This window comes from Ambystoma mexicanum, chromosome 2p (assembly GCF_040938575.1).
Source record: "Ambystoma mexicanum isolate Mex_15411 chromosome 2p, UKY_AmexF1_1, whole genome shotgun sequence".
NCBI lineage: Eukaryota > Metazoa > Chordata > Amphibia > Caudata > Ambystomatidae > Ambystoma > Ambystoma mexicanum.
The window spans coordinates 590,123,430-590,138,426 of record NC_090923.1 but is presented as its reverse complement, the minus strand read 5'-3'; the positions used below and the strand labels follow the sequence as shown (position 1 = coordinate 590,138,426).

Genomic DNA, 14,997 nt, shown 5'->3' with positions numbered 1-14,997 from the left:
ACAATGACACCTAACCCCAGTTAGGCTACACAAGAGTTGGAGTTCAGTGTCAAAAATGTGCTGGAGGCAATGTGGTATGGATGGGACATGGAGCCACATATGGTGGGAATGTCCACGCATCCAGAAGTTCTGGGGAATAATTTACAAGCACTTGCGGCAACACTGGGGTCATCGGCAAGGGGAAATAAAGGACTGGTGGTGTTGGGTATGGGGGCTCAACTAAATGACTTACCCACTAGAGAGGAACGAAAGGTGTTCGTCATATTGCTGATGGCCGGGGCGCTCAACTGCAAGAACATGAATGGGTAGGGAAAGTGGGGACATTTTTAGCCTTGCAATGGGTGACTTATTCCCAACAGGGGGATCATCAGGGCTTCCTCACAGATTGGTCTCTGGTGTTGGGATACCCCCAGCAAGGGGCAAGTGCGGCTTGGTGTCGAGGAGGATGAGACTATTGGGTCTAACATAGGCATAGCAGATGTAAGCACAGAAGGGCCTTCAAGAGAGAACTCCATGGACAATTGGACTTTAAAAAGAACCCAGGGGAATGAAAAGACTTGTGCATTCTACAATGTGCAGTTTGGACATATCAATGGCTCAGGTTGTTAAATGTTGCATTATCTTGAAAATGTTGATAAAATATATTTGAAAAAGGTTGATGATGGGGGAGGGAAAGTATGGTCTTATCTTTGAAAGTTTATTAACCCCTAAGAGCAGGCTCTGCGTGGTGGCAACAGTGGGGGACTAGGGGGGCGGGAGCTGCCTACACTGATGTGTTGATGTGTCACAGACCTGCAAATAAATAGTTCTGCTGTGGTACAAATTAAGCACTGAATGGAGCATATTGCATTCCACTTATACATGAGCAACGTCCAGTCCAGAATTGAGCAAACCGGTCCAACAGTGACAGTCATTGAGCTACACTAGGCGAAAACAGCTGGTGCTAGAGGACATGTATCAAGATAATGAATCTGTGGGAGCATGAAACCCATTAGAACGTGGAATTTACAAGAGGGCCAAATTGGAAACATTTCATAAAAATAGCAAACCAAAACTTAAAGACATAGCAAATCATATTAATAGTCAACATGTTCAATAACTGGATCAACGTGGCTACGCACAAACATCAGGCACTCAGTGTGAATTCATTTTTGCAGTTTATAATCTATAATCTCACCTGCAAGACACTTCTCTAGCACACCCTGAAGCCACATGATGTTCTGCAATCTAGTCAACACCTTCCCTTTCATCTCAGGATCCTGCTGTTGGCAGAAGGCATTTACAACCTACAATGAAGAAAACAAATTGTGCATGCTTATCCTTCAAAACAAAGGTAACACACTTTACATCAAGTAGCAAGAATGTCAGATTAGACTTCCATTATTCACAATTTCTTTTTATGTCTCTATTCACTTTTGTAGATGTTTAATGTTACCCTCTTGAGATGGTTACTAGATACATGTAAACATATGTACCTCGCTTAACAATCCCACATGAGCTCACTAGGAGCTGCAGATGCAGGTTTTGGCATTGTATTTAAATTAACTCAAAATCCTCAGTAGCTGTGGAAACTTGTGTGTGGGACTTGATCCAGGTCATACTGGAATTTACAGATGGTAGTAAAAGTGTAATGGGAGCATAGATTCAGTCTTAAGGTTAGGGTAGTGACACAGCACCATTGAGACAGAGTTCCTTTTCCAACATGTGTCATAGGTGTCTGGCCCCTTATTCACATGGCAAGCTTAGCTGAACACATTGGGGAGGGCCAGTAACCCTGTGAGAGCCCCTCTCCTTATTTATGAATTTTGAGGCAAATAATATCCCTCACTTTCTTTATATCTCTTTCAGCAGCAAAAAAAGCATATCAACATTAAACAACCTTTTTTTAAAATTATGAATTGGCTAAACCAAGTTGGCCTTACATAAAGCAAACTCGAGTATATCACAATAAAAACAGCATGAAAAAATGCATTCAAGAATGAAAACAAAAAACATAAGTATATCAAAACGAACGATATTCAGTTTTAAAAACTCAAAATTCGTATTTATGAGCCACAAATTACAAAAATATGTTAAAATAAAAATTCATTAACATAAACAGTTGGTCTAAGCCATAAACCTTAAAACTAATTTTTCTTTGATTAAAATGAGTCCGGCTGTACTAAGAAACTATAGCAGAGCCATCGTCCAAGATACTTCATTAAAAATAAATTAAACAAACTTTTACAGTACACCGTGGACATTACAGTGGTTTCTGTAAAAGTTTTGAACTTACTTGCAGCCTCACAAACATTCCTGTAACCAATAAACTGTCACTAGCCTCTAGAATACCAAACTCATTCTTTCCACAACTCCTTGCAGTTTCTAGACTGCTCGTTCAGCGGACGGGTGGTTTCACTCTTGGCACTGTTTAGGCATGGTTATTTTCAGTGTTACTCTGGTTTATTATGGGCAGTTCAGATCCCTCTCCTACATCTGGGGTGTAGCTGGGCTGAGGTTGGGGGGGGGGGCAAGGTGGCTTGGCCCAAGGCCAGGTCACGCAGGTGGAGCAGGGCTCAGGGTGGGGGCAAGGTGTAAAGGATTCCAATCGGGTGTCACACACTGATCTAGGATGTAGCACTCAATTATAATACTTTTTCTTTATTTTCTACAAATTCGAATTGAGCTGGCACCCAACCCGTATCACAACTACTTTTACAAATACCCCAGGTCACAATGGACCATGAACCAGGCCGGTGGGTGGGAATACAATATTTATTTATTTTAAATTCAAAGACAATCACAAAGCTTTAATATTGGGCAGCAATCGCCAATGGGGTGATTGCTACAATGTAAACTAATGAAATACACTTAGTTGACCCCCTAAAAGAACATATCCAAAGCACAAATGATTAGGAGCACTATTTCTATTCGGTAGATAACACCCGAGTTAAGATTTCCCCCTGCAATTCTCCCTCAAACCCCAATTAATGAATTTTGAGTGTATACAAAGGAGCAGCAAGGAGTCAGGGATATTAGGCAGCAAACAATCAAAATCCGACCTTCCCTCACAAAATAAGAGGCAAAAATGAATTTTAAAACCCATTGCAATTGCATAAAATGACACTCGGAATTGATAAATAATTAAATTAATGTGTATTTAAATCAAGGGGATGAATATGATTTATCACAGCATCAGGGATATATCACTAGTAACTACAAGGCAAGGTATCGACAAAACACATACAGTTCAGAAAGCAACTTGAAAGTAAAACCACAGTGCAGCCAAATCACACGTTGAAAAGTTGCATTTAAAACTTTTTCAGTTTTAAATGTCAAAACGTTTTTTTTTTTTTAAACGGATGAAATAGACAGAATTGGAATGTGTTTTTTAGGCTGGGTGATAGATGCACATCACAGGGACAGTAGGGAAGGGAAAGAGCGACTATAGCTGAATACCGGGATGAAATTTTCAATGTGGAAAGAGATTCGGTTTTGGTAAAATAAAGCAGTTAGGAAAGAAAAAAAACGAATTTCACTTATACTAAATATAATGGCCAGAAAAGAGGAACGCCACCCGTGAATAGAAAAGTTACGCTGCAGTTGTAACCCTTCACGCAGCCTGCCCCTTTTCTTTAGGGAGAATTAATTTATTTAATCAAAATATTGCCAAGGACCTACAAGACAGGAGTGAATGGAAAAATGACGCTAGCGCTTAGAAATCAAGGACAAGATGCACGAAGAATTCTGACAGTTTTAAACAAGTTATCAGGTGTTAAAGAGAATTCTCTGTTAAGGCTAATTTCCCAAACCTAGTGAGTCCCCCAGCAGCTTTGCTGGATTTTTGGGGTTTATTTTTTTCTCCTGCTAAGAGTGAGACTCTTTTTCTCCCACTCTTAGGCATGATTTGAGAATGTCCTTTGACTGTAAATGTGTTTTAAGGGCTATGGAGTCTTTCACTCCATAGGGCTTCATGTGTTATTAGTATGTGTGTTACACAGCACCCTCAGTGCAGTAACACAGGGTTGTCATAGTGACCCCCAAACATAGACTCCATACCCTGGGACTGACTACTGTCTCCCGGGGCATGTAAAGTCACCATTGGATTTACTAGTCTCAAATTGTGAACAGAACCATTACAAACCATCATATTGTGGAAGTACTGGTAGGGGTAATTCGATTGCCCCTGGGTCTGTTTTCCAAGGGGGCACTGTCCAGTCCCCCCTTGTCGAGTTTCTGGCTGGTGGCAGTGGATACCACGCGAAATATTCCCCCGGAATATTTCGTATGGGATTTTCCCATTCATTTTAAACGCACCACTTTTAGGTGCAATGTTAAAGATACCGCCGGGTTATTTATTGAATATTTATTCCCCGGTTGGGTCTTTTTGCCAGGACTCGGTTTTAAAATGGTGTTTGTGTTCGCCTCTGAAACTCTAACCCAAATCGAGCCCTTTGTTCCACTTTTTGGTGGGCTTCTCCACAGAACCCTTCCAAATGGTGCCAGTCTGTCTGGGGACTACAGGATGTGTGGGAGGGGGGATTAGGCACCCTGGACTGAGTTGCTGTGGCAACTCAAGTCGCACTCTTGTGTGATTGGCCCAGTGGTGAGCCGCCCGGCTCACCACTTAGCATGTTTGAGTGACAGCTAGGACTGAAGAATGGCGGTTTTCAGCATAAAAGTAGGGCTTTGGGGACTGGAACTTCAGAAGTCGCCACAGGACCTAAAGAATCCGAAGAGGGGAGAAGCTGAGCCATCTACGACGACGACACCACCGGTGGAGCCCTGCTGTACGAACTCACCACTTCCCCGACGACAGAGGAGATCTTCTTCCAGGAGAGTCTTCTTCCCTTTGAGCTGGTGGGACCAACCAGTTCGAGTTTTTCGCCTTCCTGGATAGTCTCGTGGTCGAATCACCCGTGCCAGGCACCCCGGCGGCCGGATAGCCACGCTTCACCACTACCGCAAATAAAAGGGTTGTAACTTTTAACCGGGAAACTCCGCGGCTGGTTTCTTCCCTGGCAGTGCAACGACCTCCAGCTTTCTTCCTCGTCGAGATCATCTCTTCCTCTGGTTGAAGCCACGACTTGCACCTGCTGCCAGGAACAACTGCCACCGCTGGAGCTTTCTCACCATTTCAGTTACTGTGTCCCGCCTGGTCTCCCTTGCAACAGATTGTCTAAGGTGTCCCATTAATCCTTGACTTTCTAACTGGGTTGACCTCAGACCTGCTAACTGTACCTTTCTGAACTGATCCAACCTCTTGACTTTGCTGCAAAGACTTTGAGTGCATTTCCACTGTGTGATCTTGGGCACATTCCGCATTGCTCTCTACAAGAGTGGGCCTGGCCTATGAAATGTTTGCTCTACAGTAGACCCTGCCTTTCTTGACTTGCTGTGGTTTCTTAAAAGTGTTGGTACTGTGTTATTTTCCTACTCTGCCTTTTCACTCCCTTTTTAAACGAATTATTGGAGTGCCATCTACGGTTACACGCTCACCTCTGTTTTGCTAAATAAGTGGTGTCTTAACCTAGACTTGTCGAATAATTAACTAGGGAGGTGTATATACTTACAGTGACTGTGTTTGAACTTGCTTGATATATTAGTGCCAGTGTATTTTCATGAGTGTGTTTTTAAATAAATAATTATATACTTTTATACCAAAGCTCTGGTCAGTGTTTGCTTGTTCTACTATGTCTTTGGCCCTATTGTGTATACTCTATATACTGCCTAACTCTTCTTGAGAGAAGTCTGACTGCTCAGCCACAGCTACCAGATAAATCTGGGTGGTGCAGACTGCTACCAATTGGGTTTACTGCTTACTCCTATAGTCTTAAACTTTTTGCAATGGTCCCTAAGGGAACTGCACAGGTTTCTGCCTAACATCAGGGTATGGATAGGCTTACTCAGAGAGTGGAACAAAGACAAGGTATCAAGATGGGGTATGCTATGTGGTGCTATGGGATGGGGAAATACAATCCGCACTTCAGTTTGGGATTTGGGACCTTCAACTGGGTTCTGGACTCAAAGGCTCTGGTCACAGCAAGGCGGCAGACTCTCCTAGCAGAACAGCAGGGCCTGTCTGGTCACTGGATCACGAAGGTACAGCTGGCACGCAAATAGTCGGCAAAAAGCTGGTCTGGTCACAGGATACTCCCAAAAGGGTGTCCCAGCTTTCCCCTCTTCTCCCTAAGTTAGTGGGATTGTGTTATGGGGTTTAGTTATGAAGGGTGGTTCTGCCTGGATAGGAGGGCCTATCCCTTTTCTGGCAGTGGAGTCTGGAATCTGCAGGGTGGATCTGGAATGTCTGGATACGCAGGTGCTGGAAAATTCAGAAGAGAGTCCCTGTCTTTGTCAGCTTCCCCTTTTTATAAGGCGGGTGACTCACAGGATTTATTGTTGGGCAGGACTAAGCGAGGCCTACCCCGAAGAACCGGATAGGGTAGCCTATGTTGGTCGCCTCCTCCAGGAGCGGACTCTGTTTATGGTGTTGTGTGTTTATGAGGTGCAAAGCCATCCCATAGTCATTTTTGCCTAAAATCAATTATGACATAAATCACACATTTATACACTCGTGGCACTCTTGCAAATTATATAGGCAGATTGCATATTTCATACAGAGCATGGTGTTCCCCCTCCCAGGTCTGTGCAACATTATTTCGGCCTTCTAACGTTTTTTTGCGCTTTTTAGTGGGAACCGCTTCCCCCAAAATCCCACAATTTTAAGCATATATACATAATATCATAGGGCACATTTCCATTGATTTTTTACGTTCCACCATATGTACTTTCCCCATGATTCACATTTTCCTGGCATTTACGTCCCCCTACATGCTATGGACAGCCACAAAATCTTGTTTGAAAGCCACGGAAATTAAATTTAAACTATAAAACTTTTACATTAATGCATTTTCCGGTTTTAGAATTAAATTCATTAAATAGTCTGAGCAAAAATGGGCTGGCCTTTGTCCTCCAACTGGGACCATTTCTTTTTCAGGCTACCACCAAATGTCAGTTTAGCCCATGGCTGTCCTGGAGTTGCCCCAGTTTGAGTGACTGGCGAGTGTCACTTCCAAAAGTAACTTGTAGGTGTCCCAGAATCTATTGTCTCAAACTAAAGCACAGACACAAGTCTGATGGGGGTGTGATATTCTTCCTCTTGGCTACTCAAAGTTTTCAAGGGCAGAAATTAACACGTATGTGTCCCAGAATCTCTTTGTGGCTCCTTTTGGGGGGGAGGCCACTCCTGTTATCAGCACACAAATGTTAATGTAAACTGAGCAGGAAACCTGTTTGACTGGTTCCCCAGTACAGCCAATGCAGTTCATTATTTTATTTTGTTCTGAATCAGAAGCAAGTCTATTAAAATAAAACATTATCTAGATTTTACCCAAACCCCCCTTACACTTCTAGGCAAGGAAAGGGCCTTAATCACATTATACTTTTAAAACAGGCATTTTTCTCTTTTGCAAAATCACATTTTTACACGTGGTGAATTCTGCTGGGATGTCAAATTCGGTTTTCATTCCCATATGGATTCCAAACATTGTTTGCAGCCCTAGTCAGTTTATCACTCAAAGCAGTATGTTCAAGGCAAATGTCCACTGAAATTGACATGTGCACAGAGAGCTAAGGTTTCTTTTGAAGGCTTTTTTGACACTTTATAGCAAAAGTCAAGCATTTTTCTGTACGGATGAGAGTAAAGTTCAGGCGATTTCCCAGTTATTGCCTGCCACAGCCTGTCATTCAGTGATAATGCTCTCTTCTGCTGGAGCACAATCTGAATATAGAGGGGCATAGCAAGGTCTCACTGATAAAAGCAGTGTAATGTTGAACAAATGAAAAAAGCATCAGGGTGGCATCATTTTAAATGTAAAATATTTCCTTTTCCAATGGGAAATTTTGAGCAAGCAGCAAAGCAGCGCTGCTTTTCCATTCTCGCCCTTGGTGCATGTACTGGCAGCCTTTTTCAGTGTGCTCCCTGTTCCATCTTGCCCAATAGGTGTTCGGCAAGACAGTGCAGCCATCATTTTGTAGCTGCAAAACGCCGTTTTGATGCGAGGCAATGTTGCTCAAAGGAGCCAGGGCAGCTATTCTGCTGATAGCTGCTGAAATGCAGCTTGGAGATGGTGAGGAATTCTGCTGAGTGGGTAAATGTATCCCACAAATGTGGCTTGGCCCCAGGCCAGGTCACTCAGCACAGTATCTCTTCAAGGCTGTCATAAAAGCAAAGAGCATTCTGGTAACATAACAATTCCCAAAATTTTAAATTTTAAAAATGTCTGTGATTTCAGCAAGTAATGGCAGTTGGACTCTTCTCATTCTTCACAATACTCACCCTAACAAAAAGAATGTAGGTAAATTCAGTGCCTTGCCTTAAGTGGCACTGGAAAATGAGCTGGGGCTCATCAAGGGAGCGTGGCCTAACGGGTGGAGGGGATCCTGCCGGCTCATTGGGCCACAACCCATCGATGAGCCCCGGCAAGGCAGCCTTTTTTAGAGATCTGCTAGAGGGTGCTGATCTCTGCTTTTATTTACTAAAGGTTTGCCTGTCAGGGGACAGTGCCTCATCTTTTAAGCATTAATGGTGGTGCTGCCCCTAGCCAGGACTCATGCCTGGGCAGGGGCAGCATCACCATTAAGGCTGAAAAGGTGGGGCCGCTGGTAGTCAAGGCCTTTTGTTTCCTAAATCCTGAACCCAATGAGCAGGTCCTTCAGGCTTTAGAAAACAAAGGCCTCAGCTTCCAGCAGCCTCAGCTTTCTTCCATAATGGTGGTGCCGGCCAACAGGCATCTCTTGCTTGAAGGGAAGCCTCGCAGGTGCAGCGCCACCATTATGGATTGAGGCGATTCTTCTCTGAAGCCTGAAGCTCTCGCACTTAAGCAAGAGCTTCAGGCTTTAGAAAAAAAAGCCTTGCCCTGCAGCGCCTGGCACTGCCAGGGGGAGATTAGTGAGCCCCGGAAGGGCCCCGCCTCAGAACAAGATATCTGAGCATGCCTAGACTTGGCCTCAGCCCACTTAAAGCCCTGTTTTAATTGCAAGACATATATACCAATTTGAACATGTGAGACATTGGCTGTTTTTGCATGCAGTCTTCCGAGTGTGGACTGCTCATGCATGAGAGCTCGGCTTGGGAACATATCTGGGAGTTTCTTGAGTTAGCCCCTAAGCCTTAGGATGGAGCAGCATTTTGACAGAACAAACTTTCCGGCCCATTTCCTACCCTGATTACAGTGGTGCAATGCCATTGTGCTAATCGGGCTCCAGCCTCCCTTCCCCCACAAAATGTGGGTTGAGAGGCAGGGCTTCCACACTTTCTTTTTTTTAGGCAGAGAGGGGAGCCTCTGTGCTCAACAACAAGCAAGTCCGCACATAAGCCCCTCCCCTCGGATGTGAAAGAACCCATAATGCTGTTATATGTTAGCTCGCTCAGGGAAGGGGTTGCTGATGTGCGAACTTGGTTTTTGTTATGTAGAGAGGGGAGGGAAGCCTTTCCTGAAAATGGTGTATAAGTTTTACTGTTCCCTCACCTCCCTGCCGAACAAAAATCAAATGCACACATCAACCCCCTACCCACGGATGCGAGTCAACATATAACATATGCGCTTTTTCACATCCGACGGGAGGGGGCTGATGTGCGTACTTGCTTTTTATTAAGCAGAGAGGTGAGGGAAGCATTGTTGCATGTTGGCTTATTATGTATGTGTGCAAGGAGTGTGTACATATATTATGTAATGTATGGGTAAAAGGTGTGCATGTGTTACGCTCACCTGGTCCCTGCGGATGCGCTGGGGCACGGTTGCAGCCCTCCCAGGAATTTCATCACCCCCGTTGGATCTCTCCCCTTGCGGACTGGCTGTGGGCTGCAACAATTGGTGACACTGCTCCTGCGCGGATATGAGAAAACGTGAGTGCGCTGATCGGTGACTATGGTACCTCTCAAACCCTTCTACTCAAGGTGTGATTTCTGTGGGCATGTACCGGCCCATAAGGCTCACCTGTTAATTACTGATGGTGAGCTCTCCGTCCTGCTACTTCTGGTAGGGGCGCTTGTCGATGGGATCTAGTTCCTTCACTGATCCCTGGGGAGTAATAGTCCAGTCCGGCTGTGACTATTCTTCTCTTGGTTGGTAGTAAGTGTTTATCAATGTCTCTTGTCTTTTCCTCTTTCTGTTTTTCCCCTTCTCGCTTTCTGTCTTGTATTCTTGCTCTCGATTTGTTGTTAATTCCTGAATAACGTTTTCTCTTCCGTTTTCTTCCGAATAGATGGAATTGCAGCTCAACAGCAACTGTGGAGGTGCGGAATGTGGCCCGGAGCAAGATGGATGGAACCACAATGTCCGGCAACAGGTGAGTGAAGGTTTAAGGAAAAGCGCGAGATATGGTGGTAGCGCGACCTTAAACTTAATGTCTTTTTAATGTCTAACCTTCCTTTTGCTTTTACTTGCTGGTGCTGTGGTCGCGGACGAAGCGCGTAATGGTGCGGTGCCAAGAAGGAGGTTTCATCTTCCTCATCTTCCTCGAAGCCGTGAAGATAAGTTGCGGTCCCCGGATGAAGAGCTCAGCGCTCCAGAAGGTTTGAAGGTAAGCTGCGGTCCCAAGATGAAGATGACTGCGTCCCGAAAGATTTGAAAAAGACGCGCACAGGTGAGATTACCCAGATGGTAAGTATAGAAGCAGGATTTCCAGGATAAGTTTTAATCCCAGGCGGCGGTGAGCGTTCCGCTGCATGGATGTGCAGAATAACACGAAGCGCCTGCCTCGTTGATTGGAGCAGTTTATATAGCTGTGATCGTGGGCACGCCCACTAGGCCTGGCTTGCCTGCCACACCCTGCCACTCCTAGTGAGTCAGTATGTGCAAGACACCCAGTAATAGCAGCCCTACCCCAGAGTACACGTGGGGCTGCTTTAAGTGATGGAAGTTTCCACATTAAATGCACCATGCACCCGGCATGAGGTGCTATGCTTGTAATAAAAGCATTTTGTCCCAAATAAATGTTCTTGCTGACTGTTATTTATGAGCCTGGCGCCAGGACTGTGTCCATCCGGGCCTAGTCTGTGTTTTGGTTCGATGACCACGACAGCATGACGAATGGGGATGCGTGGGAATGGGGGTGCGTGAGAATGGGGGTGCGTGAGAATGGGGGGTGGGGGTGTGTGTGTGTGGGGGTGCGTGTGTGTGTGCGCGCTTATGTGTAATGCTGGGCTGAGGAGCTGATTTTGGAGGGTAGGAGTTGGGTGGGCATAGGTGAAAGAGGGAAGGGGGTGGCACACTGTACTACCGGTCCCCTGTTGGTCGCTTTTGTTTAAAGGGTGATGCCTGATCGGATACTTGGGCTTTAGATATAAAAACTAAATGTGTATGTTATATTTAAACCCAATCACTGGGTTATTCTCACTGGCATATTGCACTAACTTGGGCTCCACACCAGCCAAACCGTGGGATTGAATGAAGGGGGCGAAGCCTCTAAGTTTGCCCCACCCAGATCCTGAAGTGGCCCATCCCATCACAAATTAATCACCCCCCTCCAAAATGTAGATTTTGCTGCCTGATATATTTACTGAATACATACTTGAGTGCAAATATAATCAAATGAATGATTTTTTTCATTTTGTTTTCTTGAAGGATTTTTAATTAAACGTTTAGCAAGAAAGACGAAACAAGAAACTAAAAAAAACCAGTGCATTGTATAGCAACATCCCCTGCACCTCCAAGAACAAATTCTCGAGTAGAGCCAGACGGGGGGATATCGATGATACAAGACTAAATGCATAAAACAAAAGGCAGCCAACCTATCCTAAGAGGACGAGTCACAAGCATGTCTTTGGACCCAGTAATAAGGAATGTAGCCACAAGAGATGACAGACCTGGATCTAAGAAACCAAAATGAGAAGGTGAAGGAACAATGCGCCTATTCCGGAAAGTAACAACAAATAGATGCGCATGTACGACAAAAAACAAAAGAGAATGTAGGGAGGAAATCAGAAAGAAATTGGGCGGGGAAAAGGCCAGCAAGTTTACACAAGACATTGTACAAGGTCCATATTGTCTCATATGACTCAGCTAAGTTCCTTTTCAGGTGGGAAAGGTTTTCTCTGGCTTACAAGGACATGCCAGCCAACAAATCCTCGCACAAGGGTTTCCCAGATTTCTACACTTTAAGGATTTCCTTTTTAGTCGCAATCTTTTCAGTTTGACATGTGTGCCTCTGAGTGCCCTACCCTTTACAGCAGCAGTATTCAAACTGTGGGACAGGGCTGCCTAGGGGGCACAAAGTATGTCCGGGATGGGCACAAAGCTCTTCAAAAGGGAGAATGATGACTGCTTTTAATAGAAAATACAATCAAATATGGCATCTGGGGTAGGGGGCCGGCAACAATAGTTTTACTCAATGGTGGGGGCTAAGCATAAAAAAGTTTGAAGAGCACTGCTTTATAGTGGGTGGGAGCTGTTTTCACCCCTCCCAATGCCAGAGCTAAGTGTGGAGAATCTGATGAGATTCCCCCCAGGAACCTGGTCTGGGACCCTTCTCATGTGGCATGGGGAAGACAGGCGCTCTCTGATCCAGACCCTGGGGGTGTTGCACTCCGGGAGGATCACATGAGGGGGAATCAGACCGGGAATACTGGGAGGAACCCCTTTTTAACTTTCCCCGTACCCCGCCCTTATAATGGCCTTTTGCCACATCAGAGGTAAAAACACCTAATGTCCCAGAATCCCTAAGGGACGGTGACGAAGAAGGGGGCTAAAGAGGCATGGAGGAGTAGAGATCAGGCAGGTACGCCTAATAGTCTACAGCAAGGTCAGGCAATTAAGTCTGAGGGTCTGCACCTAAAGCCAATAAATACACATGAGGGGCATAAAAGGCTGCAGCAGGGTACTTCAGAAAGAAGCTGGAAGGTCGGCAGCAGCAGTAGGAGACGTAGAAGGAGAAGAAGAAGCAGAACAGGAGACTGGCAGTTCACAAGGAAGTGGGACCACAGAAGCAGAGGAAGAAAATATTTCACCTGTAGGCTCTGAGTTGGTCCTGTGCTCACACCACCTGTTTGGCTGTAGCTGCATTGGAGGAGACTGGAGGAAGCTGGCAGTCTCTCCAAGTGTGCCTAATTGTCGCAACACCAGAGCTGAAGTTCTGTGCATTATCCGAGGCCTGTGTGCAGAAGCAAGTCGAGGGAAGCTGGATAAATGAAGAATCCTTTAACGAGGCCCTATCTGAAACACCCATGCTAAGGAGAGGTGTAGATCCTGAGAATGCCTGTGGTAGCAGTAGCAGAGGAAACCAAGTTGGGAAGTGGAAGAAGCCTGCAGCCGCTGTAATACAAGAGCTGGTAAATGAAGTGCAGTACTCCAAAACAGCAGCAACTACTTTCCGGTAACTGTAACCAGCTGAGGTTCACTTGCATAGAAGATAAAGCGAGTGAACTCATTTGTAATTGTGGGAAGCCTTGTTAAAGAAAGGGAAATGTATCACACGCTTATTGTGCAATCGCTGAAGTGCTCAAGTGTAAAGGAAGCCTTAATTTCCCCATTCTCATTAACCGGAGAAGTCGCTTGCCTCCTATTAACAGGGAGAACAGTAGCGGTTATGAGTTAACAAGCTGTGGCAGACTTTCCCAAACAGTTACAAGAATATCTCACTTCAGAAAGGCTGCATATGAAGCGTTGTGTTTCCCTATCATTGTAAAAGATGAATGCTATTCATATTAAAGGAAACGCAAGTAGCATGTTGGAGTTTACCTTCAAGAAGCAATCGCGCAAGACTAAATCTGATGTTGAAGAGAACCTTGACTCTTGTAACATTCTACATTGAATTGTTGCAGAAGTTGTTGAACTTAAGTTGTTGAACTTATAAGTAGTACACGCTTTGCCCAAGCCAGTAGACAGAACCTTCCAAAGCAGACGCCAGCCCAATTAAGAACTGAAGCTTGTTGTAAACCCTGGCGAAATGGAGACGCCTGTAAAGATGGAGAAAGGAGCTAGGTGCTTGTAACAAGAAATAATTACACATCTGTGAAGCTGAGACTGTGGCAGTTTGAAGCTAAAGCAGACGCTGCAGAAGAGTAAAGTTGTTATCAAAGTAGAAGTGGCATTATCCAGGATCATCATTGGCGCTGTTTTCTTTGTGGAACTTTGAAAAGGGAGCTTTTCATCCAACAAAGAACTTATCAAGAACTGATTTAAGACTTTGTTTTTTCTTGGGAGAAGTTGAATTTGGACATTTCTGGGGGGGAGGAATCTGCACAGAGCAAGTAGAAGTCATCCAAGACCTTATATGATCACCTTTTATATATGTTGTTTATGATCTACTTTGAATGTTTTGTTGTTTAGTGTGAGGGTTAGTTTTCTGTATGCTAGGAAACCTTCCCCTTAGATCCTAGAATAGGTAGGGAATCAGATGGTAGAGTAGCTTTAGTTAGGGTTTATTTATTATTTCTGTTGCCAACAAAATAATCAAACCTTGAGAAAACTAAACTCCCTTGTGAGCCTCACATTACTGACCCCTCACATAATGCACTGATGGTAACAGAGGGCTGCTTTGAATATTGACTCTGCGGCACCCTGCAGGGGCTTTGTAGGATTGCTGCGATGCCAAATAAGCAGTTTGCGCATGATCTACTAATGATTTATGTCCTAGCTCAAATGACACTAGGATCACAGGGCGAGCAGCAGCTGAAGTGCTCACGTGAACAATGGTTTCACTAAGTCTCTGTGCGCTTCACCCACATCATAGTTACTTTGAGACACTTGCTTTTGATCTGTGAGCGTAGCAGATGTCCAGTACATTTCCTGCATGTCATGCGCTCCAGGGCGAAGTAAGAACTTGCAGAGCTACGAAGTTATCGATTAAATTGGGATTCTGCTCTTTTGTAGAGGTTAGTGGCTTGAAATGGAAAAAAAGAAGTGCATGTAGTTACCAGCCTAAGGCGATAATATGGGAGGTTTGTGCTGCAGCGCAAAGTTTGCAGAGTGAACACACAGCACAACATTTGCAACACAATGCAAAGCTGCCTTAATA

General features: G+C 44.7%; 1 protein-coding gene across 5 annotated transcripts in view; it reads right to left on the bottom strand.

The window, feature by feature from the left end:
• FANCD2 (FA complementation group D2) overlaps window positions 1–14,997 on the bottom strand; it is a 2,923,540-nt gene that overhangs the window by 1,368,129 nt on the left and 1,540,414 nt on the right. For all 5 annotated transcript variants that reach the window (XM_069644087.1, XM_069644091.1, XM_069644090.1 and 2 more), the window contains one exon: window positions 1,178–1,286. In XM_069644087.1, the coding sequence (XP_069500188.1) occupies window positions 1,178–1,286 (109 nt within the window). The remainder of the gene's footprint in view (window positions 1–1,177; window positions 1,287–14,997) is intronic.